Here is a 26,121-nt window from a genome sequence, read left to right as displayed (position 1 = left end):
GAATCAGCTGATGATTGTTCAATGTTTACTTTCACAGATACTGTACATGCTTATTATACGGTTATACTTGTCATTAATACAAGGAACAAAAAAGTGTTTTATGTCACACGATTTTGGAAAAGGAAAATGTGATAAAAATGTATTAAAATGTTGCATTCCCATGACACCAAAAGATGGTTCTAGTTTTAGGTCATACTTCAATGTAAAATAATAATATACACACAAACTAAAGAAGACTATTTTATTAACTTAACATTCGCACCAAGACAAGCAGACAGTCCAGACAGACAAACAGTACAGTAGGGGCTATACAGTACAATGCACAAGAAGAGTATAGGCTATTTTAAGAGAATGAATGCTGCTAATGAACAATAACTAGGCCCAATTGATTACCTTTGAACCTTCTTTGAACTGCCGGATCTGAATACATGGGCTGGATGGATGGCCTCGATACTCCAGCAATTGAATTGCAAGTCGTTCATATGCTAATAATCCAAATATTCTACTTAAAAAGATACTGCACTGCTACTCTCAGCATTCATTATTCTTGTAAAAAATATCTTGCCACATCGACAGACTGCAAACAAGTCTTTGTGGAAGTGCACCTAATATGATGCTTTTAAAATCTTTATTTAACTAGGCAAGTCAGTTAAGAACAAATTCTTATTTTCAATGACGGCCTAGGAACAGTGGGTTGAATGCCTGTTCAGGGGCAGAACAACAGATTTGTACCTTGTCAGCTCAGGGGTTTGAACTTGCAACCTTCCGGTTACTAGTCCAACACTCTAACCACTAGGCTACCCTGCCGACCCTTACTGATGGGTATACTGCATACCCGGTTCTTTCAGCGCCCGGAAGATTAACTGGAGGAGCTCCTGACATACACTATATATGCAAAAGTATGTGGATCCGGCTATTTCAGTCACACCCGTTGCTAACAGGTGTGTAAAATCAAGCACACAGCCATGCAATCTCCATAGACAAACATTGGCAGTAGTCCTTACTGAAGAACGCGGCACCATCATAGGACGCCACCTTTCCAAAAGGTCAGTTCCAAATGTATGTCCTGCTAGAGCTTCCCCGGTCAACTGTAAGTGCTGTTACTGTGAAGTGGAAACTTCTAGGAGCAACAAAGGCTCAGCTGCGAAACGGTAGGCCACACAAGCTCACAGAACGGGACCGAAAGATCAAAAGAAGTTGAACTGTCCATTGAGGTTTCTTTCATGTATTGCAGCCATATAAACTCTTGAATATTTTTTTTGTACAACAGTTCATGTAGAAACACTCATGGCAATTTTTGGTAATCACATGACATGTTATTAGATTATTATTCTGCAAACATAGTTTTACCTTCTTTTTTTTTTGATAACCGCAAGCGGGGATCAAACCTAGGACCTTTGGGGTTTTATCTCTGGAATTAATACACAGCACCACAGGGATGGGACTAACACAAATACTAAACTGTTTGTACATGTAGTCTGACTTCCAGGATGCAGTCTTTGTTTTTGCAGAGATAAGATAACTAAATCAAGAAAAAATAAGTGGCCCCTACTTACTCTAACCAAAATCTTTATATACTGTAAGTTTCAGATGTTTCGACTTTGATTTTACTTGCAAACTTTATTTTAGAATCATAATAATGTTAAAATATTGCCTGACTGATTATTGGTGAGCTGTAAATAGATGTGCATATCTACTAAAACATATGAAACTTAATTTTAGTGCAAAGGGAAATGCAATTGGGATTGGGATACTTATGAGTTAACAATTACTTTTTTCTCTCGATTTGATATCCTCTTATGTCCAAACGCAAATACTAAGACTTGGAATTCTTAGACTGTATGGGTTATACAGTATATGTAAAGATTGATGAATGTGCTCAGCTCTAAATCCCAGGGACATAGCGGGTTTAGTTCAGAAGTGGAACGTGGTAGTTCCCAGGTTCAAATCTCTTTGATGATCTTTACAAAATGAACTACATTTGGACAATACCCTAATAAAATATAATTATGCAAGAAGATTAAAATGCCATTTGTAGGCTAAGTTTAAAAGTTTGGAAGCTTCATATAATATTACACAGCAATACTTTCAGTAATGTTTTCTCAGAACCAAACATTACTGGAATGTTCCTATCAGGAAAATTGTTTGTTCAGGAAAATTATTTAAACAATCATGTCATAACATGACACTATAACTTTGAGAGTCTTGTGGGAATGTTCCCTGCATGTTGTTTTGGGTGTTTAAGATTGTTACACAAATAAAGTGCAAGAAAACTCCAAGCTGATTTACCTAACTCAGTAGAGACCAAAAGGAATTTCCAGAGTTAGCCATCCCTGAGACTGGATGTGGTAACTCCCCCCCAAAATTATAATAATTACTCATATGTCTAAAGTTTAGTAATGATGTTAGGTACAGTGGGACTTTTTGTAAAAGGGCTTTAGAAAGGAAACATAGCAATATAACCAACGTGACATTGAAGAGGGGCCAACCGAACATTCTGGTAGAGAATTGTGTGACGAGAACTAAAATTGTGGCTCGTAATAAAGCGTAGTGAGATATGATAAACTGCATCTGAAAGCTGTAATGAAATGGCAGCTGCCACTTAATTTACAAATTAAGGTCACTAATTAGTGAGAAACTCCCCACACCTGGCTGTCTAGGGCTTAATTGAAAGGAAAAAACAAAGCCTGTAGATAGTAGGCACTCCATGGAATGAGTTTGACACCTCTGCTTTAAAGATTCCCAAAATATTATATTTAGGTTTTACCAAGCATTCCCTCAATGTTGTTAGAATTTTAGTCCTATGTTCACAGAATGATAAAAATAAGTTGAACAGTCCATTGAGGTTTCTTTTATGTATTCGTGCCATCTTACTGTTGAGGAATTTTGTTGTACACCAGTTGATGTTGAAATACACAGCATTTTTTTGCAATCTCATTACATTTTATTAGATTAATATTCTGCAACCATAGTTTACCTTTTTGTTGATAGCCGCAAGGGGAATCGAAACAGGGACCTTTTGGAGTTTTATCGCTGGAATTAATCCATAGTCTCATCCCTGTGGTGCTAACACAAATACTAAAATGTTTATGCTTTTAGGGCTCTATTTTTAACTAGTTTCAAACACAAGTTTGTTTGCAATTTCGTCATGTAAAAACTGTCATAGTGGCATTTTCCAGCCCAAACGCCAGGTTCTGTGAGGACAGACACTGGGAGACGGGAAGCATGTACAGGGAGTGAACATTTAATAAACAACGGACATGAAACAGAACACGGACAGCGTCTGGAAAAGGGGAAACAAAACAACATTAATGTTGACATTAACTGAGGAACAGACAGACATAGAGGGGGCCATCAACAAAGTGAGTCCAATGAAGCGCTGATGCGCGTAAAGGTGCTGACAGGTGTGCGAAATGATGGGCAGCCTGGCGCCCATCAGGGGCAGGTGTGACAGTACCCCCCTCTCTAGCTGTGCCACCCAGCGTCCCACCTGGGCGAGCCTGACATGCCGGCATGGAAGCCGGCTGAGGCGTGGGAGCCTGACGAGCCAGCTAAGGAGTGGAAGCCCGACAAGCCGTCTGAGGCGCTTGAGTCCGCCCGATGAGCCGGCTGAGGTGTGGGAGCCTGACAAACCGGCTGGGGTGCTTGAGTCCGCCCGATGAGCCGGCTGAGGTGTGGGAGCCTGACAAACGGGCTGAGGCATGACGTGGGGTGGGAGCTTTCCTAGCCAACCGAGGCAAGGAAACCTCTTGAGCCAGTTAAGGTGTGGAAGCCTGACGAGCCAGCCGAGGCACCCCCGGTATATTAGGCAGCAGGACCCTCACCCGACGTCACCAATCAAAACAAAAAACAAAACTCCTTGATGCTTCCAATATTGGTGTCAGCATTCTGTGAGGACAGAGGCTGGGAGATGAGAAGCAAGTACAGGGAGTGAACATTTAATAAACAACGGACATGAAACAGAACACGGACAGTGTCTTGTGACGACACTCCCGCTCTGTCTGCCGTATTCTCTCTTTGTTCTTGTTTCCTTATTAGGATGCCGGTGGGCGGAGTTGGGAGGGTCGTCAGCTACATGGGAAACACCTGGGCCCGGTGTGTCCCAGGATAAATACATCACTTCCCCATTCATAGAGGAGACTCTCCATGCAGACACCTTTATAGATTTTGTTGTGTATCTTGGTGGTTTTTGGTTGTTTGCTTTGGCACCTTTCAACACCCTGCATTATCACATTCATGAATGCAAAGCACTCACTTACACTACTGATTACTGATTACACACACCATTGTATATTGTACTTAGTTTACTTTATTTAATAAATATATGTTTTGTTACTCCTTATCTCCACGTTGTCTCCCTTTAGTTACGGGCTTTGAGCAGGTTTGTGACAGTCTGGACAGGGGAAACAAAACAACATTAATGCTGACACAGGGATCAAACTGAGGAACAGACAGATTTAGAGGGGGCAATAAACAAAGTGAAGGGGTCCAGGTGAGTCCAATGAAGCGCTGATGCGCGTAATGATGGTGATAGGTGTGCATAATGATGGGCAGCCTGGTGCCCTTGTGCGCCTGGGAGTGGGCGTGACAGGTTTGGCAATTTACCTGTCTAACATCAACACGCTAGTGCTCAGATGAGAGGGTTGGAAATATTTGCCTCGAAGCGAGCATAGAAGTAATTTAAGCTTGTCTGGTAGGCTCGTGTCACTGGGCAGCTCTTGGCTGTGCTTCCTTTGTAGTCTGTAATAGTTCGCAATGACGAGCGTCGGAGCCGGTGTAGTACGATTAGAACTTAGTCCTGTATTGACTCCTTGCCTGTTTGATGGTTCATCGGAGCATCCGAGTTAGAATCCTGCTCCTTGACAGCAGCAGCTCTGGCCTTTAGCTCAGTGCGGATGTTGCCTGTAATCCATGGCTTCTGGTTTGGGTATGTACGTACAGTCACTGTGGGGATGAAGTCATCGATGCACTTATTGATGAAGCCAGTGACTGATGTGGTATACTCCTCAATGCCATCGGAAGAATCCCGGAACATATTCCAGTCTGTGATAGCAAAACAGTCCTTTAGCTTAGCATCTGCTTCATCTGATCACTTTTTTATTGACAGAGTCATTGGTGCTTCCTGCTTTAATGTTTGCTTGTAAGCAGGAATCAGGAGGATAGAATTACGGTCAGATTTGTCTAATGGAGGGCGGTGGAGAGCTTTGTACGCATTTCTGTGTGTGGAGTAAAAGTGTTTTTTTGCCCTCTGATTGCAAATTTAACATGCTGGTGGAAAATTGGTAAAAATAATTTCAGTTTCCCTGCATTAAACCTTGAGACTTGTTGTTTACAAATATACATAGACCATCCCCCCTTGTCTTGCCAGAGGCTGCTGTTCTATCCTACCGATAGTGTAAAACCCACCAGCTGCATGTTGTTCATGTGGTCGTTCAGCCACGACTCGGTGAAACATAAGATATTACAGTTTTTAATGTCCTGTTGGTAGTTTAATCTTGCTCGTAGGTCATAGATTTTATTTTCCATTAATTGCAAGTTTGCCAATAGAACAGATGGCAATGGGGTTTTACTTGCTCACCAACGCATCTTCTCTTCACGCAAATGACTGGGATTTGGCCCTGTTCCCGGGAAAGCAGGATATCCTTCATGTCGGACTAATTAAAGGAAAAAGCTTCTACCAGTTCATGGTGAGTAATCGCTGGTCTGATGTCCAGAAGTTATTTTCGGTCATAAGAGACAGTAGCCTGTACAACAGTATGTACAAAATAAGTTAAACAAGTTACAAACAACGCAATCTTTAAAAACAAAATAACACATTTGGTTAGGAGCACGTAAAATGTCAGCCATCCTGTCCGATTATTTTTTTTAACCTTTATTTAACTAGGCATGTCAGTTATTTTAAGATCAAATTCTTATTTACAATGACTGCCTTGTTCAGAGGCAGAATGACAGATTTTTACCTTGTCAGCTCAGGGATTCGATCCAGCAACCTTTTAGATACTGGCCCAACACTCTAACCACTAGGTTGCCTGCCGCCCCAAAACTACATTCTACGTTTAAGTGTTCAAGTTCTGTAACTCATCTATCCTCTATCCATTGTGAAGTTATATGAGAGAGCGTTCATTTGCTAGACTTTCACAAAAGCACCTTCGGCAATCAAAAGAAGCCTGCCTGCTGCTGCCGCTTCCACAGAGCAAATCACCTCCTCTTCCCTTCACCAAAGGAACCAGTGTTGACTTGACTCAGTAGCTCCGCCTTTCACACACACACGCGCACACTCGAACCTCTCTACATAGGCTCACTCATGGCTAGTTCTGGGAAGGGCATTTGGCAGGGAGAGATGTTGGATCTAGATTTGCTTCCAGTGAAAGTGACCAGAACCAGTCTTCCTCCCATAGATTAATGGAGAAGTAGACTACTACAACAGACTTCAGAACTACAACTTCCTCCTTAAGGTACTCTCTCTCGTTCTCTGCCTTTCTATTCTCCTCTCGTTCTATCAGGAAATATTTTATTTAGACTGTTTATCACTTTTTGTATTTGAAATTTGGTGGGCTGTGATAACAAAGACATCTCCCTAGCTGTAGATAGAAACGGACTTGGGGCTTCGGTCAGTGGTAGCTTTCTCGTTCTCTATCTGCAGTCAGCAGCACTTGCTGAATGTAGGCTAAAGGTTAACGTTACAGACTGGAGGCTCAGCAGTGCCACTGAGAGCAGCAGTGTCTTTCCGTTTTGTGTAACGCTACAGGCATGTCTAATGCATGAATAAATTATCGCATGTTTTTGATTTGAACGCACGATTTCTGGTTGTTGGTGTAGATTTTATTTTCATAATTCATGCTCCAAATATTTGTTTTTAAACACTACGGTATGTTTATATAACGAGTGCGCTGAGAGTCAGGAAGCAAGTTCAGGGAGTGGGTGATTTAATCGATAAACGAAACATAATACAAACCAAGAACAACGCACAGACAAGAAACATAAACAATGACTCCTGGGGAAGGAACCAAAGGGAGGGACATATATAGGGCAGGTAATCAAGGAGGTGATGGAGTTCAGGTGTGTCTGATGACGTGCAGGTGTGCGCCATAACGAGCAGCCTGGTGACCTAGAGGCCAGGGGGAGCACACCTGACAGTTGAAAAATTGTATAGAGACAAATGCATGAAGGATGAACCTAGAAAATCTGATCTGAAAAATATATTTATGTTGCAATTAACTTTAATATTTAGCAGTAGTAACTCTCCAACTTTACAATCACTGTGCCCATAAATCTTTACATGTCGATCTTCTCTATCCACTCTGTCATTCATCTAAAACAGGTGGTACTGTATATTGAACCAAGCAGTATTATATTATCAAATATATACAGTCAGTAGCTACTCTTAGTATCACAAACTATGCCCTGGCTAGTGGTCTTCTGGGTGTCTCGTATATTACACCTATTTTAGGCTACAGTAGATCAGGAAGGCACAGCGGTGTCCTCCCCCAATGCAGGCCCAGGAGTGCCTTAAATAGTAAAGGCAAAAGTGACCTTTTAGAACACACTTAACAACAGACCTTACGGTTGTGCTTCTTATAATTGTATAAGTACAGGGTGTTCATTTTTAGTAATTAGCATAATGGTAGCAGCAGCACATATTTCCCATTATATGTCCCACCCCCACAGGGATACTATAGGCAAGAGCACAAAGGAAACATTGATGACAGTATTACCCTACTGCCACCAAGTAGTGCTGATCCCATCTTACTCTAATGCAACAAGACTAGTGCCTCAGTGTGGAATTTGAACCGTCATACATGTTGCCAAGCATTGAGATGTTGCCCTGGTCCCTTACAATACCAGATGATTTGTGTGGCCACTGCCAAATAGTCAGCTGGTATTGGCTACTCACAGATACTCAGGCTAATCCTAGAATAGACCCCAGTATGGATCAGTGTGTGGGAACTGAATTTTCTCAGGATCAGTAAAGAATGAAAACAATTTGTCCTAAAACATAATACACAGTGCATACAATACACCAGTTGATTCCATTGTTATAAGTCAACATTGCTATATTATACCTTCAGAGCAGTTCATGTAAGCAGTGTCCCCTAATAATGTAAGCAGTGTCCCCTAATTTACTTTGAGAGGAGGGGGTTTTATGCACATCCAAAGTAATAACAGGAGCTGGATAAAAGGACGATCTAATGCATTGAAAGACGTGACTCATGTTTTGCTGCACTGGACCTTCCCTTTTTTCCCCTATTTTCTTTTTCTTTACAGGTCATACTGATCTAGGATCTTAATTTGAGCCAGTTTGCTACAGCAGGAAATAATCCTGTAGCAACAGGACATTTTAATTATTATGTGGATTACAATTCATGGACATTTTTGTAGGGTTTGATACATTTTTCAGAGGAGAAAATAAAGTCTGAAACTTCAGACCTTTTTAAACCACAAATACACTACACGTTTTACATTTCCTGCATTGCAGGAACATTCTCCTGGAACAGGGTGATAAAATCAACAGTGAAGAGGCGACTCCGGGATGCTGCCCTTTTAGGCAGTTACAAAGAAAAAGCCTTATCTCAAACTGGCCAATAAAATGAAAAGATTAAGATGGGCAAAAGAACAGACACTGGACAGAGGAACTCTGCCTAGAAGGCCAGCATCTCGGAGTCGCCTCTTCACTGTTGACGTTTAGACTGGTGTTTTGCGGGTACTATTTAATGAAGTTGCCAGTTGAGGACTTGTGAGGCGTCTGTTTCTCAAACTAGACACTCCAATGTACACCGGGGCCTCCCACGCCTCTTTCTATTCTGGTTAGAGACAGTTTGAGCTGTTCTGTGAAGGGAGTAGTACACATCGTTGTACCAGATTTTCGGTTTCTTGGCAATTTCTCACATGGAATAGCCTTCAATTCTTAGAACAAGAATAGACTGATGAGTTTCAGAATAAAGTTATTTGTTTCTGGCCATTTTCATCCTGTAAACGAACCCAGAAAAGCTGATGCTCCAGACACTCATCTATGTAGCTGTTTGCTGTGTATCACTTTTCACGATATAAAACCAGCTTTGTGATTGTACTGTCTTCATAGCACACTGACTATGTTAGATACATGGTTGTTCAATGAATAAAGCCCACTTTGTCTTCCTCAGTGTTATGGAGAAGCATAATGATCCCGATATAAGTTTCAATAAGATGGCCCACCAGGAGATGGGTCTGGTCCAGCCTGTCTCTGTGGCCAAAACCCAGACCAGGGGACAGTGGTCCAGCAAGCTGGAGTTCCTCCTGGCTGTGGCCGGACAGATCATCGGCCTGGGGAATGTATGGAGGTTCCCATACCTGTGCTACAAAAATGGGGGAGGTGAGCATCACATGGTCATACATTTAAAACACACATTAATTGTGTGGCGAGGTGAATCTTTGACTTTCCGATCATCAATGCAAAAAAGCTAGGCACTTTACATTTACATTTAAGTCATTTAGCAGACGCTCTTATCCAGAGCGACTTACAAATTGGTGCGTTCACCTTAAGACATCCAGTGGAACAGCCACTTTACAATAGTGCATCTAAATCTTTTAAGGGGGGGGAGGGGTGAGAAGGATTACTTTATCCTATCCTAGGTATTCCTGAAAGAGGTGGGGTTTCAGGTGTCTCCGGAAGGTGATTTGTTTGCTTCGTTGCGGTGGAGACAGTACAATCCTTTTTATTTCTTATGCTAATGTTTATTTTGAGACTTCCTAAAATTGTTAAACAGAATAGCTGGTCTTGCTGATTTGCATATTGTTGAGTTTCAACCTAAGCTGGTCATAATGTTGGAAAATATGTCTCGTTCTCAGCCGGCTCTCTAGCAATTAAACCTGGGGATGAGGTTAGAAAACATGTTGTTAAAGGTCCAATGCAGACGTTTTTATCTCAATGTCAAATCATTTCTGGGCAACAATTAACCCTCCTGTTGTGTTCGTTTCATGTTAATTCATTCTGTGTTCCCGGTCCAAAATGACCGCCCCATTATAGCTGATTTATAAATCCATAATAATGCATATATTATCACCTAATGTTGTGTTAGATCTTTTTATCAACTAAAGTTCTTGTGAACATTACAAATTGTGATCTTCTATTTGCTATTTCTGGCCTGTAGGCCTCATTGACCTGAGCTCATACAACTTGTTTTTGAGTTTAAAAAAAGCATAATGTACGGATTATTTTGACTATAACAAATACTCAGATGAAACATATTGTGCTATTTATCACAGACTACTTTGTGTCAAAGTCTAACAAGGACTCCTCCTCACCAGTGTCATTATCAAAGATATGATCAAGAGCGTCACATACAGTATATTGTTTGGTCATTGTGCTGCCACAGAATGAACTGTTAGCAAGGCCTCAAAAAAGCTTTATATACCAGAGCTGCAATGTTGCGATTGTTTGTGAGAATGCCAACAGGTGTGGTTCCCGTGGGGGAAAGACTGTATTGGGGAAAGGTTCCTGTGGGGGTTGCCATGAAGGGGAGTGAGATGTGTGTGTGCTCAAACACACATGCGTGTGGGGGTCTGGGAGATGAAGTGTGTCCATCTGATGAATGGGCATGTGCCTGAACTCAATTTTATACACTAATTGTAGTCTCACCCATTCATTTCTAATGACCAGTCATTTTTGACCGGCAACACCACAGGTGTACATAACTTAAATAAAACACCCAAAATGCAATGAAAATCATCAAAATGTATTTTGTGTGTTCAGATGCGCTGTGTGGACAAAGTCATGGAACCTTATGACAATTAAATTAACTACATTTTTCAGAGAGAGAACTTGTAAATCAGTCCAATTTGATCAGAACACATCAGGAGGGTTAAGTACCTTACAATGATTATTTTTTTCTTTTTACCATTTTATTTGAAACAATCTTATCAAAGTGCAATTTCTCAAGCAAAAATGTTGCTCGGACTGTCTGGGAGTGGTTTGAGTAGGGAGGGGAAAACTGAACACTGAACACTATCTGTTATTGGCAGAGAGATTTGGAACTCTTTCTTATTGGTCTATGTTTTCCTACTTAGGTTGCACTATGCAGAAATTGCTCTGCCATTTCCTGTTTGCTAAAATCTAATATTTCACCTGAATTCAGTGTATGTGACAAAACAAGCAAATACAGTTTAGAGAATCATTGTTCTATCTAAACCACTGTGAAATATATTTTCCATCATATTTTATTTTCAGCTGTTTGATGCTGGTGTGCAAAACATAGAAATAGCACACAAAGAACAGATCTACCGCTTATTTAAACTTGCTTTCAACGAGTATGACAGATCTATAATAAACATTTCAATTAGAATTTTCTCAGGTTGTCCAAAAAGTTACGTATTGCAGCTAATTTAACGCCTGGTGATGTGCTGAAATGTTAGGCGTTCTTTTCAAGCAGCTCTTACGCTAAAAGGGCATTATCATAATTTTCACAATATTATTCCAACCTCATAGGAAAATCACATTTTTGACTGCACTGGGCTTTTAAGTTATGGTCTTAATCCTGTTGGTAAATTACATGTTTACTTGTGGTTTAACTTGTGTTGTTCTTAAGGGGTGTTCTTCATCCCTTATGTGCTTTTCCTGTTCACCTGTGGCATCCCCCTCTTTCTTCTGGAGACCTCCCTGGGCCAGTACACCACGCAGGGCAGCATCACCTGCTGGAGGAAGATCTGCCCCCTGTTTGAAGGTAAACTTCAGGACCCATATTTTTAAAGCGTCACGGAGTAGGACTGCTGATCTAGAATCAGGCCCTCTGGCCATATAATCTTAGTCGTTATGATATAAAAGGCATTCCTCCTACTCTGATATGGTTCATAAAACGGACACAGGGTCTTGTGGTGCATACGGCAGGCACGTGCACAGATGGAGCCCTATGGGTGCTTGAGCACATGCCCTTTTTCCCTCCTGTTAAAAAAGTGCCCTTTCGATTGGTGGCGTTTAAAAAATAATACATATTTCATTTTCTTTAACTTTTCTCTCTTGTAACATTAAATGCATTGAATTGCCTATCAAATTAGATCCTTTCTCATAAACTCGTGAATCTTGAAAGAAGTCCCCTCCCTGCCTTTCTGTTGCTGCACTCGTCCTCATCGCATGCATGTGCTACCCACCGGCGCCGAGCAGTGGGTTTGAAATTAATACCACCAAGTTACTTTGGAGTTGCTACAGTATGTTCTTAATTTGATCACCCTCTTGCAGGATAACATTTCTGCAATGTAGGAAATGTAAAACGTGCAGTGTATTTCAGGTTTTAAAACGGCTTCTGAAGTTTGTAATTTCCACTTTGAAATTTCAGACTTGATTTTCCCTAACTAAAAATAAATCAGCCCCTACAAAAATGTCCATTAATTTTAATCCACATAATAATTCACATTTCCTGTTGCTGCAGAATTATTTTCCTGCCTACGCAAACTGGCTCAAATTAAAATCCTGCATCTGTAGCATGTCAGGGTCCAGGAACGGGGCAACTGAAATTCATCTGTTTGTCAGTAGTATAACAAATTCAAATCAAGTAAAGACTAACTTGCTTTACAGCCTAGCTAACTAGCTGATGCATCTAGCCTACATTACCGATGATATAGCCCACCCAAGTAGTGGTTCTAGCAAAGATACTTAACTAACTCTGTGGATTTGAATTAATGGACATTCTTGTTGAGGTTGATACATTTTCGTAAGGGAAGTCTGACATTTCAAAGTCAGAAGTAAAAACTTAAGAAGCCTTTTTAAACCTCAAATACACTGCAAGTTTTAGTTCTGCAACAGGGTGATCAAATTAAGATCCTACATCTGTACAGGGCCAGACAATGATCCATAGGTACATACATGCTTTTCCTTCTGTATATTATATTGCACTATTCTATTTGTAAAAGCTTGACTGTGATTTTAATCACTATGCTTTACCAGTTTGAAACAATATAAGGCTACATTTTAGATTACTTGTAATGGCACTCTGGGGATGATGGGTCTTTTTTAAAATCTAACTTATATTATACATTTGTTAACTTAAGGTATAGGGGGCAGCATTTTCACTTTTGGATAAATAGCGTGCCCAATTTCAACTTCCTGCTACTCATGCCAAGAATATAAGATATGCATATTATTAGTAGCTTTGGATAGCAAACACTCTGAAGTTTCTAAAACTTTTTGAATCATGTCTGTGAGTATAACAGAACTTATGAGGACTAACCGTTGAGAATTTTTATTTTTTAGGTCTCTGTCTGTTCACTGAGGTCTTTCTTAGGAACTTGTTTTCAGTTCCTACCGCTTCCACTGGATGTCACCCGTCTTTGGAATTTCTTTGGAATTTGGTTGAGGTTATTCATTTGTGCAATGAAGAAGTACGGCCATCTAGGAACTGCGTAACACTGTTGAGAGTTGCGCAAGACCTGAAAAGTAGCTTGGTTTGTTGTCTTCCTGTATTGAACACAGATAGACCCGTCTTCCATTTGATCGATCATTAACGTTTAAAAATACCTAAAGTTGTATTACAAAAGTAGTTTGAAATGTTTTGGCAAAGTTTACAGGCAACTTTTAAAATATTTTGTAGTGACGTTGCACAATTTGGAAGCTGTTTTTTTCTGGATCAAACGCGCCAAATAAATGGACATTTTGGATATACAGTGGGGCAAAAAAGTATTTAGTCAGCCACCAATTGTGCAAGTTCTCCCGCTTAAAAAGATGAGAGAGGCCTGTAATTTTCATCATAGGTACACTTCAACTAATGACAGACAAAATGAGGAAAAGAAATCCAGAAAATCACATTGTAGGATTTTTAATGAATTTATTTGCAAATTATGGTGGAAAATAAGTATTTTCAACTTTGGATTTTCTCCTACCATATACATTTCTACATTATTTTAACATTTCTACAAACTTCAAAGTGTTCTCTTTCCAATGGTACCAATTATATGCATATCCTGGCTTCAGGGCCTGAGGTACAGGCAGTTTACTTTGGGCACGTCGTTCAGACAGGAAATGGAGAAAAAAAGGGTCTATCCCTAAGAAGAAAAGGGATCAAAGTAACAAAACACTTGATTCCCATTTTTGGATGAATCTTGGGTTAAATATCAACAATATTACACAGGATCACAATAATACATGAACTATTAGATGAAGGAGTAAGTGATAGCCTTTCCTGTGACAAGACCGGTACATTCTAGATACTAGTCCTGTTTTCAAACTAAAGGTCTTCACGGATCCAACTGTACCTGAATTTCCAGGACCTGAGCTGGACCAGATCCAGGATTCTAAATAATGTCACAGGTCTGGGCAAGTATGGGTAACTGGATATGTGGAGTGTGTCTGAAAGTGGCCATGTGAACCAAGTGGGAGGATCAACAGCGATAGGCGTTACACCAGCGCTCTGTAAGCGCTGTAATTGGTTAGATGGTTTTGATTGAACGTGTTGTTTATGGTTTCTTAACATATTTTTATTTGTCAGTTCCCAACCATGTGAAACAAGTCCAGGAGAGCAAAAGGGCACTCTATTCTTGACAGAGAGTCGTACTCTGTCATTTGAATGTTAACAACAAACACCCAGAGGCTGCTCCAATACGCCGCTGGCGCAGGAGAGGTATTCGGAGTTGAATAGTTCTAATACGACTCAGGAGACCGGCACACCATCCACCACTTTGAGTATATTACTCACCAATGTTCAGTCTCTGGACAATAAAGTAGATGAGCTCAGGGCTAGGATCTCCTTTCAGAGACAACAGGGACTGTAGGATACTCTGTTTCATGGAATCATGGCTCTCTCTGGATATACTGTCCCCGTTCATACAGCCAGCTGGGTTCTCAGTACATTGTGCAGACAGGAATAAAGAACTCTCCGGGAAGAAGAAAGGCAGGGGTGTATGTTTCATGATTAACCACTTTGATTGTGATAACAGAAACTCAAGTCCTTTTGTTCACCTGACCTAGAATACCGCACAATCAAATGCCGACCTCAAGCTGATACCACGACGGCCCTCAAGGAACTACACTGGACTTTATGCAAACTGGAAACCACATTCTGAGGCCGCATTTATTGTAGCTGGGGATATTAACAAACCAAATTTGAGGAAAACACTACCAAAGTTCTACCAACACATTGACTGTAGTGCTTGTGCTGGGAAAACACTCAACCACTGCTATTCTCTCTTCCGGGATGCCTACAAGGACCTCCCCCACCCTCCCTTCGGCGAATCAGATCACGACTCAATTTTGCTCCTCCCTTCCCATAGGCAGAGGTCTGATCAATCATAATCCATGCTTCAAGATAGTTTTGATCAAGCGGACTGAGATATGTTCCGGGCAGCCTCGGATAATAACATTGGTGACTGAATTCATCAGGAAGAGTATAGGGGATGTTGTTCCCACTGTGACTATTAAAACCTACCCAAACCAGAAACCATGGATAGATGGCAGCATTCGCTCTAAACTGAAAGCGCAAACCATAGTATTTAACCATGGCAAGGTGACTGAGAATATGGTTGAATACAAACAGTGTAGTTTTTCCCTCCGTAAGGCAATCAAACAGGCAACACGTCAGTAGAGACAAAGTCAACAGCTCAGACACAAGATGTATGTGGCAGGGTCTACAGTCGTGGCCAAAAGTTTTGAAAATGACACAAATATTAATTTTCACAAAGTCTGCTGCCCCAGTGTCTTTAGATATTTTGTCAGATGTTACTATGGAATACTGAAGCATAATTACAAGCATTTCATAAGTGTCAAAGGCTTTTATTGACAATTACATGAAGTTGTTGCAAAAAGTAAATATTTGCAGTGTTGACCCTTCTTTTTCAAGACCTCTGCAATCCGCCCTGGCATGCTGTCAATTAACTTCTGGGCCACATCCTGACTGATGGCAGCCCATTCTTGCATAATCAATGCTTGGAGTTTGTCAGAATTTGTGGGGTTTTGTTTGTCTACCCGCCTCTTGAGGATTGACCACAAGTTCTCAGTGGGATTAAGGTCTGGGGAGTTTCCTGGCCATGGACCCAAAATATCAATGTTTTGTTCCCCGAGCCACTTAGTTATCACTTTTGCTTTATGGCAAGGGACTCCATCATGCTGGATGTTCGTCACCAAACTGTTCCTGGATGGTTGGGAGAAGTTGCTCTCGGAGGATGTACCATTCTTTATTCATGGCTGTGTTCTTCGGCATAATTGTGAGTGAGACCACTCCCTTGGCTGAGAAGCAACCTCAGACATGAATGGTCTCAGGATGCTTTACTGTTGGCATGACACAGGACTGATGGTAGCGCTCTCCTTGTCTTCTCCGGACAAGCTTTTTTCCGGATGCCCCAAACAATCGGAAAGAGGATTCATCAGAGAAAATGACTTTACCCCAGTCCTTAGCAATCCAATCACTGTACCTTTTGCAGAATATCAATCTGTCCCGGATGTTTTTCCTGGAGAGAAGTGGCTTCTTTGCTGCCCTTCTTGACACCAGGCCATCCTCCAAAAGTCTTCGCCTCACTGTGCGTGCAGATGCACTCACACCTGCCTGCTGCCATTCCTGAGCAAGCTCTGTACTGGTGGTGCCCCGATCCCGCAGCTGAATCAACTGTAGGAGACGGTCCTGGCGCTTGCTGGACTTTCTTGGGTGCCCTGAAGCCTTCTTCACAACAATTGAACCGCTCTCCTTGAAGTTCTTGATGAGCCGATAAATGGTTGATTTAGGTGCAAACTTACTGGCAGCAATATCCTTGCCTGTGAAGCCCTTTTTGTGCAAAGCAATGACGACGGCACGTGTTTCATTGCAGGTAACCATGGGTGACAGAGGAACAGAGGAACAATGATTCCGGGCACCACCCTTCTTTTGAAGCTTCCAGTCTGTTATTCGAACTCAATCTACATGACAGAGTGATCTCCAGCCTTGTCCTCGTCAACACTCACACCTGTGTTAACGAGAGAATCACTGACATGATGTCAGCTGGTCCTTTTATGGCAGGACTGAAATGCAGTGGAAATGTTTTTTGGAGTTCAGTTCATTTGCATGGCAAAGAGGGACTTTACAATTAATTGCAATTAATCTGGTCCCTCTTCATAACATTCTGGAGTATATGCAAATTGACATCATACAAACTGAGGCAGCAGACTTTGAAAATTAATATTTGTGTCATTCTCAACTTTTGATCACGACTGTACAGAAAATCACAGATTACAATGGGAAACCAGCCACGTCACGGACACCGACATCTTGCTCCCAGACAAAACAAACACCTTCTTCGCCCTCTTTGAGGATAACACAGTGCCAGCTTTTAGTCTACTACAGAGCGAGTTGTCTTTGTTGGTTGCCGTCTCTCCTTCCCTGCTGCCCGTGTCAATCCGCCCCTCCCTCCCTCGCCTGCCAGACCAGCACCTCTCTCCCTTAATAAAGTTCCTTAAAAATATATTTTCTGCTGCTTCCCTCACTCAGATCAGGCCGGATCTGGATCCAACCAGCTCCATTTCAGAACGGGTCCAACTTTTTGGACTTGTGACTCTAGTTCAAAGATTCACACGTCTGTCTTGTAGGAATGGCATCATAACTTATTAATCAGGTCTGGGGAATTTGAAAGGAGTCTAATCTACATCAAAGAGAAACACAGTTAAACATGTTGTGGTCCTAGGTCGAGAATATTAGGGCTCTCGAGTAGCGCAGCGTCTAAGGCATTGCATCTCTGTGCAAAAGGCGTCACTACAGTCCCTGGTTTGAATCCAGGCTGTATCACATCCGGCTGTGACTGGGAGTCCCAAAGGACGGTGCACAATTGGCCCAGCATCGTCCGGGTTTGGCCGGGGTAGGCCATCAATGTAAATGAGAATTTGTTCTTAACTGACTTGCCTTGTTAAAAAAATATATTTTAAAAATATGATTGAAATGAATATACTGGACCATAACATGTTTAACTGTGTTTCTCTTTGATGTAGATTAGACTCCTTTCAAAGTCCCCAGCCCTGATTAATAAGTTATGGTGCCATTCCAACAAGACAGACGTGTGAGTCTTTGAACTAGAGGTCTTCAAGGGTCCGAAAGGTCTGAATACTTTCCGAATGCACTGTATGAGACCACTTGTTATTTGTCACATATATTTCTCAGAAGAAACAATTATTTTCTGAACATTTACATCGCCATATTTGTCCGGAAACAACTTCTTCATCTTTTCTCCTTTATTGTTTTCTTTTTCTCCTCCTCTTCCTCCTCTTCAGGACTGGGTTATGGTGGTCAGGTGGTAGTTCTGTATTCCAGCATCTATTACATCATCATCCTGGCCTGGGCCTTCTTCTACCTCTTCTCCTCGTTCAGCTCTGAGCTCCCCTGGGCCAGTTGTAGAAACAGCTGGAACACAGGTATGTATTTCAGTGTAGCCTGAGTGCCAGTCTGCTTGTGCTATAATGCCAACTGCTTGTCACTCATTGACAAGGACTGCAATGGAGTTGGCATTGCCAAGACCACAGACAGATCTGGGACCAGGTTAACTTCAATGTGTAGACATGTTGATGGAGACGTACTGTGGCTATTAAGCTCAAATTAAAGATAGTATCTTACATTTATGGACACTACTTCAGACTGACTTACTCCGTTTTTGGCAAGTGAGTTGATAAATGTTTATTTTTAAATGTGTCCTTATCCAGGAAAGATTCAGAGTTCTGAGACATGCTTGTTAATGTGTAATTTCCTCCTAACCAGCAACCTGCGTGGAGTTTGACAGAAGAGTAGTAGGATATCTAAACTGGACAATAACAGGAAACGCAACATCGCCAGTGAGAGAGTTCTGGGAGTGAGTATACAAAACCATTCTAATGAATCAAGTCTTTATTAACCACCAGATGGGCACAATGGCTATGTGCCTTAGGAGGTGCTGAGAGAATGATGAACAGCAAGTGGTGGGATTGGAACTGAAAATATAATTTGCAGGAGAAGAGTTTTGAATCTCACAGACAGTGTCTACAAGCTTGGAAATATTCGCTGGGACCTATCTTTGTGTCTTCTATTGTCCTGGATTATCTGTTACTTCTGTGTCTGGAAAGGAGTGAAGTCTACTGGGAAGGTAAGGTGGCATCTCTGCCATTCAGCCTGATGACACCATTAATGTGTAAAGTTGTTAGGATGAGCCATAGACTGAGTAAACGTAATGCTGGTCTGGTCTCCCCTTAGGTGGTCTATTTCACTGCCACCTTCCCCTATGTGATGCTGTTGGTATTGCTAGTTCGTGGACTCACACTGCCAGGGGCCATAGATGGCATCAAGTTCTACCTCTACCCAGATCCAGCCCGCCTCGCTGACCCACAGGTAGGAACACACTTCATTGTATAATTTGTGTTCAGGTGTAGCAAAAACATCATTACATACTGTAGCGATTCATGAGGGATAAAAGGTAATGTCTCTGCCTGTGTTTGAACCCTGGTCGGCATGACCACTGGCCCAAGAAAGTTTACTCCCTTGGGAGAACAGTTTGCATTCTTAAGAACGTCAGATTTGTTACAAAAGCAATACCTTATGAAAAATAAGAAGACTGAATTTCAAAGGAAATACATTTCCTGTTAACTTATTATAGCTACGAGCTCAAAATAGGCACCATTTTGAAATGGCCTCTGATACCCTGGGATGAGACTAGTGGATCGGAACTGTGAAACTCTGAATACTATTGTGTCTCTCTCTGGTATGTCTCACAGGTGTGGATGGATGCTGGAACACAAATCTTCTACTCCTATGCGATCTGCATCGGCTGCCTGACCGCCCTTGGCAGCTATAACAAGTATGACAACAACTGTTACAAGTGAGTGGAAGAATGAAGTACACTGACATAAATGTATTTATTTTGATGAACCTTTATTTAACTAGGCAAGTCGGTTAAGAACAAATTCATATTTACAATGACGGCCTACCCTGGCCAAACCCAGATGACGCCAATTGTGCACCGCCCTATGGGACTCCCAATCACGACTGGATGTGATACAGCCTGGAGTCGAACCAGGGACTGTAGATTCTTGCACTGAGATGCAGTGCCTTAGAACGGTGTGCCACTCGGGAGCGATAAATGAGACTAGCTAGATAATATGTGCAGGCAGAACCTTTTCCCTTGCCTGCAAAAGCATTCCTTGTGCATATAATTCTTTGGAAGTTTGGTTGCAGAAATGGGAGGCTGTCTGGAAAGTTGATCTGCATATTGTAGGTCATTTGAATTCCTTTGTGTTTTGACTAACAGGGAAGTGAATCTCTTTTTAGGGACTGTATGTACCTGTGCCTTTTGAACAGCGGAACCAGCTTCGTGGCTGGTTTTTCTATCTTCTCTGTACTGGGCTTCATGGCTTATGAACAGGGGACAGACATCGCAACCGTGGCCGAATCAGGTAAGTGTTGTAGAAAAGCAGCAGTGAGATTTTAATGATTGAATTAATTAAGTTAGTAATGAATAAACAAATGCACAAATAAACAGACCTTTTAAAGTTATGCTTTGTTACAAGACAGGTGTCTGAGCCTTTCAAGGAGCTAACTATTCCCTCTGACCTGCCCTGAAAGTATAGTATGAGTTTACCTGTGTTACTGCATACAGGTCCTGGCCTGGCGTTCATCGCCTACCCTCGTGCTGTGGCCATGATGCCAGTACCCCAACTCTGGGCCATTTTTTTCTTCATCATGATCATCCTACTGGGGTTAGATAGTCAGGTAGGTTAGAGTGGCCCTGATGGCCTATTCAATTATTTGCCTAATAAAGGATAATTACATTGACCTACAATCATCACTAAACTCAATGGACGTGATGCTGTGAAGATGTAGCTAGTATTTCAAATAAGATCATTTCCACTAAGAACCCCATCCTTAACAGCTTCTACCACCAAGCCATAAGACTGCTGAACAATTAATCAAATGGCCACCACTATTTACATTTACATCGTCCCCCCCATTTGTTTTGTACACTGCTGCTACTCGCTGTTTATTATCTATGTATGCATTGTCACTTCACCCATACCTACATGTACAAATTACCTCGACTAACCTGTACCCCCGCACACTGACTCGGTACCGGTATCCCCTGTATATAGCCTCGTTATTTTTATTTTATCGTGCTACTTTTTATTATTTTTTGCTTTTGTTTATTTGGTAAATATTTTCTTAACTCTTCTTGAACTGCACTGCTGGTTAAGGGCTTGTAAGTAAGCATGTCGCATTATGTTCTCGACTTGTTGTATTCGACGCATGTGACAAATAAAGTTTGATTTGACCATCTCTGCTTCAGTTCGTAGGTCTGGAGGCTCTGATGACAGCTATCTCAGACATGTATCCCTCCTTCTTCCTGGTTGGTCATCGGCGTAAAATACTCCTCCTCATCATCAGTGTGGGTAGCTTCTTTATCGGCCTGGTCATGGTCACAGAGGTGAGAGGTCATCTGATGTCATTATTATATAAGGAATTTATCATTTCAAAGGCATCATTATTAGCTCAATCATGACAGTAACCAGGTATATGATTGATAATCTACCTCCCAAGTGTTGTTTCAACATATCCCTGTGTTTCAGCACTTTGGGGGACACAACTCGTTCTGCAGATTCTACTTATTCCATAAGGACTTTGGCCACTGGACACACTTAAGATCATTGTCTGAGTGTGTTGTACACTCTGGAGGTAGATTATCAAGTCTTATTGTTGTTCTCAATAAGAATGTACTTTATGAATTATTTCTCTCCACACCCTCCTCTGTTTGCAGGGAGGCCTGTATATCTTCCAGCTGTTTGATTACTATGCCTGCAGTGGGATGACTCTCCTTCTCTTCGCTGTACTACAGTCAGTGTGTGTCAGCTGGGTTTATGGTGAGTTAGTCCTGCCTGCTTCAGTAGCTCTTAAGGCATGCTTCGGAGTGTGCTTGTATACTCCCTTAAAACGCCTTTGCTTGATGAAAAACGATAAAAAAGCAGCAATAGTTCTGTTTGTCCATCGCCGTAGCGAGTATACACTTCATCAACATAGCCCTAATTAATCTAAGATAGCTTAAGAAATCTATCATTCATTTGGACGTTTTTGCAGAGGAGATCTTAGTCGCGCAATTTTACATCCAACTAAGATCTATAGTGCAGTATTTGTCAAAAATTTGCATGAAAACGATTAGTCTCTCATTGAATGACAACAAACACTTGAAGAATCACTACTGTTGACCAATCACTGGCAACGGGGTGTAGACTTCGGCTAGCCTTGATAAAAATTTGTGTGCACGAACAGCCGAAAAAACCTTTGCCGAGACCACAATGAACAAAAACGTCACAAAATGTCATTGTAATATATGCACAAACTGTTCTGAACTGTTTCGGATAGGAAGCATGTGGACACCTTTCGTGTCAGTGCCTTTATATTACTTTATAAACCATTTATAAACATTTATTTATACATGAAAATGCCTTCATAAATGTTTGTAAGTTATTGTAAAGTGTTACCGCTATCCTTGTAGATCTTATGAAAATATCATATTAAAAGACCCTGCATGGTCCCATTCCATCAATCACAGATAGTGGCACAGCGGTCAAAGGCACTGCATCTCAGTGCAAGAGGCATCATTACAGACCCTGGTTCGATTCCAGGCTGTATCACAACCGGCCGTGATTGGGAGTCCCATAGGGCAGCGCACAATTGGCCCAGCGTCGTCTGGGTTTGGCCGTGGAGGGCCGTCATTGTAAATAAGAATTTGTTCCTAACTGACTTGCCTAGTTAAATAAAGGTTACATTTAAAACGTTAAAAAAAATATCAATCACAGATATTCCCTCAGGAGGTTTCTCTTAGCGGTGGTAATGGCGTTATCCAAGCTTTTCCTCTTGCAGACATTCGCATTTTGGACATCGATGAGAAACGACACCTGTCTAAAACAGTATCAAAAAAGTAAACCTGTCGTCCGGGTTTCCCAATCTGCAATTGCTTGAACTTGTTTGTCACTTGGTGGTTTGAGAAGGTTTACCTGGATGGTATTTGATTGACCAACTGACCAAACCCTTTCCTTGACTGCTGTGATTGAGCCTCTGTTATGTTTACTCTACAGGTGCAGATCGTCTGTACGATAATATAGAGGACATGATCGGTTATCGACCATTACCCCTCATTAAGTACTGTTTGAAGTATATCACTCCAGTCATCTGCACTGTAAGTATTACTTCTTAACACCCTACTCTCAACAGAAAATTCATTAGTTATTTTTCAGACTATTGTTATACAGATGTAGGATCTTAATTTGAACAAGTTTGCTACAGCAGAGAAATAATACTGCAGCAACATTATATGTGTAATTATTATGTGGATTATAGTTAATGGACATTTTTGTAGGGGTTCATAAATTTTTCATAAGAGAAAATCAAGTCGGAAATGTCAAAGTGGAAATTAAACAGCTTCAGAAGCCTTTTTGTAAACCTTAAATACACTACAAGTTTTGTATTTCTTGCATTGCAGGAAAGTTCTCCTGCAACAGGTTGGTCAAATTAAGATCCAATATATGTAGTAAACATGACGTTGATGTCACAGTAATACAAGTGATTTACAGACAAACAAAAGTTAATAAGTTGACAATACATAGAAATGGAAATCAAATGGATGTCTGTGTAACCTATGTAAAGTAGAGAATCCTTCCTTTACGTTCAATATAAATGTTTCACCATAAACCTGACCTAAAAGTACTGGAAAATGGTAACCTTGTTCTCTCTGTCCTCGCTCAAGCCTCACTGTTACTCTACTATATTATAATTAGTACAATGCTCTCTGAAAATACATTGTTCTTTAATGTTTATTATAAAACATCCCTCCATATATTTTTGTTCTAGGCTACGTTTGTCTTCTCCTTGATTAGGTTTACCCCGCTAAAGTTCAACAACACCTTTGAGTATACTTGGTGGGGTTACGCCATTGGCTGGTGGTTCACCCTCTCCTCCACACTCATGGTTCCTCTGTGGATGGTGTACATTGTGAGTGTCACTCCTGGTACACTGCGACAGGTAAATAGTTACTTTGTTAAACTTCTATAGCATTTTTTCCTAACAGAAAAACATCTCAAAGCACTTCAAAAGCTACAAAAAACAAGCAATATATCATGGGAAGCCTAGCTAGGTAGGTCAATTGTTAGAGATCGCTAGTTATGTGTCTCTCTCTTAATACAATGATATACTCATATATTTGTATTACAGCATATTCATATTCCATTCACCCAGCTCATCACTTTGCTCGTTGTATAATTCCTTCTCGCATCCTTTTCCCTTGTGGACTTCATTGCACAACAGCTGTAACCTCTCCAAGCCAAACCTTCATACCATAACTGCTACACAACCTACATATTTATCAGCAAACTAGAGCTAAACCCACAGTTAATGTGTACAATCAGTTACACAGTTAGGCCCTGGTGCGATTTATATTTATTTAACTAGGCAAGTCAGTTAAAAACAAATTCTTATTTACAATGACAGCCTACCAGGGAACAGTGGGTTTAACAGATTTTTACCTTGTCAGCTTGGGGATTTGATCCAGCAACCTTTCAGTTACTGGCCCAACGCTCTAACCACTAGACTACCTGCTGCCCCGAATAAATTAATAAAACCGAACACTTACCCTGACTTGGAAGAGTCACAGTGTTGGATAGCCTTAGCCAGCTAGCTAATATAAATAGCATTCCTCTCTGTTTGAGTAGGCTAAATTAACTGCATTTGCTAAGTAAGTGAAATAAACTCTCTCTACTACTGCTTTTCCTTAATTAAAAATACATTTAAAAAATTGTTAAATGATTGTCTTTCTCTCTCTTTGAGTCATCTACTCACCACAGTTTATGCGCTGCAGTGCTATCTTGCTGTAGCCTACATTATGCTACATTATGCTTTCAGTACTAGATTCATTCTCTGATCCTTTGATTGGATGGACAATATACCAGTTCATACTGCAAGAGTTCGAAACATTTTATTAAAATCACTGAGGGGGGTCCTCCCATTCCTCCTCTAAGGAGCCTCCACTGTTACACACTGATGTTGTTTCTTTTACAAAAAAAATAAGTGAAAAAATCTATGCTCTCCAAACATCACCAGTTATTGTCTCATTCCCCCTCATAGCCCCTTTTAAAAATGCTCCTCTGTCCTCTCTCTCCTTCCTCAGAGACTGTCTATCCTCACCACGCCCTCAGAGGATCTCCCTATTACCAAGGCCCAGAAAAAGGCCCTCCTGGCCAAGCAGTCCGAGCTGGACAGACCTCTGGGGGACATGAAGATACCAGCCTGGGGCCACAATCTCATAGACAGAGATACTCTCTCGCTCGCCCACCATCCCTACAGGCCTGGAGACAAGCAGGTTCAGCCAGTCACTCACTCTCCTAAAGGTTGTGACACTGTGACTGTGTGACACTGTGTTTGGTCTGAGTGGGTTAGGAAAGTATATATTATCCACCACAGGCCTTTTTCTTGGGAGAGCGTTGTGGGTAAGTGCTTTCAAAACACACACTACTTCCTGTGTGTAGCATTATTAAGGAGACGTAGCAGCACTGGTTCTGGGAAAGTCTTGGATGTGGAAATAGTTTGGGCCAGAACACACTGAAGTGAGTAAGGTCCAGCACAAAAGATGGACCTTTGAAGTTGTGCTTTAACCAGGACTTGGGTCATGTAGGACACAGTATTTCATCGAAATTCATGACTTTCTGTCACCGAACATAGTGGAAACAAAGGCATATGACGATCATGCTCTTGGTCACAGTTGGTTAAATGATTCTGTATATACATGTGATCAAACCCTTTTTAATAAAGAAAGGTAATATTTGATTTGTGTAGGTTTAAAAATCAGACATCGTTTTTTTACTAGTACTTTGTTAAGTATGACATTTGTGATAATATCCATAGTTGATGAGAATGGATTGTGCAGGTGTGTATAAACACTCAATGGCCAGTTTATTGGGTGCACCCATCTAGTACCAGGTTGGACCCCACTTGGCCTCCAGAACAGCCTGAATTCTTCGGGACATGGAACCGTTTCTCAATTTCTCAAGGGACCTAACGTTCACCTGGTAAACATTCCCCACATGATTACACCACCTCCACCAGCCAGTACTGTTGACACCAGGTAGGATGGGGCCATGGACGCTGCTTATTCCACATTCTGACTCTGTCATCAGCATGACGCAACAGGAACCAGGATTCG

The 26,121-nt window shown here is 41.3% G+C and overlaps 1 protein-coding gene and 1 long non-coding RNA gene across 5 annotated transcripts; one reads left to right on the top strand and one right to left on the bottom strand.

The window, feature by feature from the left end:
- Positions 1–227: 227 nt before the first annotated feature.
- Positions 228–6,258, bottom strand: LOC135561225 (uncharacterized). Its single transcript, XR_010459328.1, has 2 exons — positions 5,961–6,258; positions 228–5,744 (listed from the first exon to the last, which is right to left on the bottom strand). It is a non-coding gene; the product is annotated as an uncharacterized LOC135561225 (long non-coding RNA).
- Positions 6,249–25,745, top strand: LOC115142191 (sodium- and chloride-dependent GABA transporter 2-like). Of its 4 annotated transcripts, none has more exons than XM_029681666.2 (15): positions 6,249–6,455; positions 9,141–9,349; positions 11,562–11,696; positions 18,188–18,328; positions 18,669–18,759; positions 18,897–19,029; positions 19,137–19,271; positions 19,655–19,758; positions 20,208–20,332; positions 20,536–20,648; positions 21,220–21,357; positions 21,688–21,790; positions 23,006–23,106; positions 23,410–23,428; positions 23,804–23,907. In XM_029681666.2, the coding sequence occupies exons 2-15, from the start codon at positions 9,145–9,147 to the stop codon at positions 23,815–23,817; spliced, it is 1,557 nt and encodes a 518-aa protein (XP_029537526.1). In that variant the 5' UTR covers positions 6,249–6,455; positions 9,141–9,144; the 3' UTR covers positions 23,818–23,907. The 4 variants fall into 4 exon arrangements, with proteins under 4 accessions (XP_029537526.1, XP_029537521.1, XP_029537533.1 ...); XM_029681661.2 differs by having other exon boundaries at positions 23,778–23,896; XM_029681656.2 differs by lacking the exon at positions 23,410–23,428 and adding an exon at positions 25,090–25,745 and having other exon boundaries at positions 6,251–6,455; positions 23,778–23,948.
- Positions 25,746–26,121: the final 376 nt, after the last annotated feature.

This window comes from Oncorhynchus nerka, linkage group LG2 (assembly GCF_034236695.1).
Source record: "Oncorhynchus nerka isolate Pitt River linkage group LG2, Oner_Uvic_2.0, whole genome shotgun sequence".
Classification (NCBI taxonomy): Eukaryota; Metazoa; Chordata; class Actinopteri; order Salmoniformes; family Salmonidae; genus Oncorhynchus; species Oncorhynchus nerka.
This window is presented reverse-complemented; position numbering and strand designations above follow the sequence as displayed.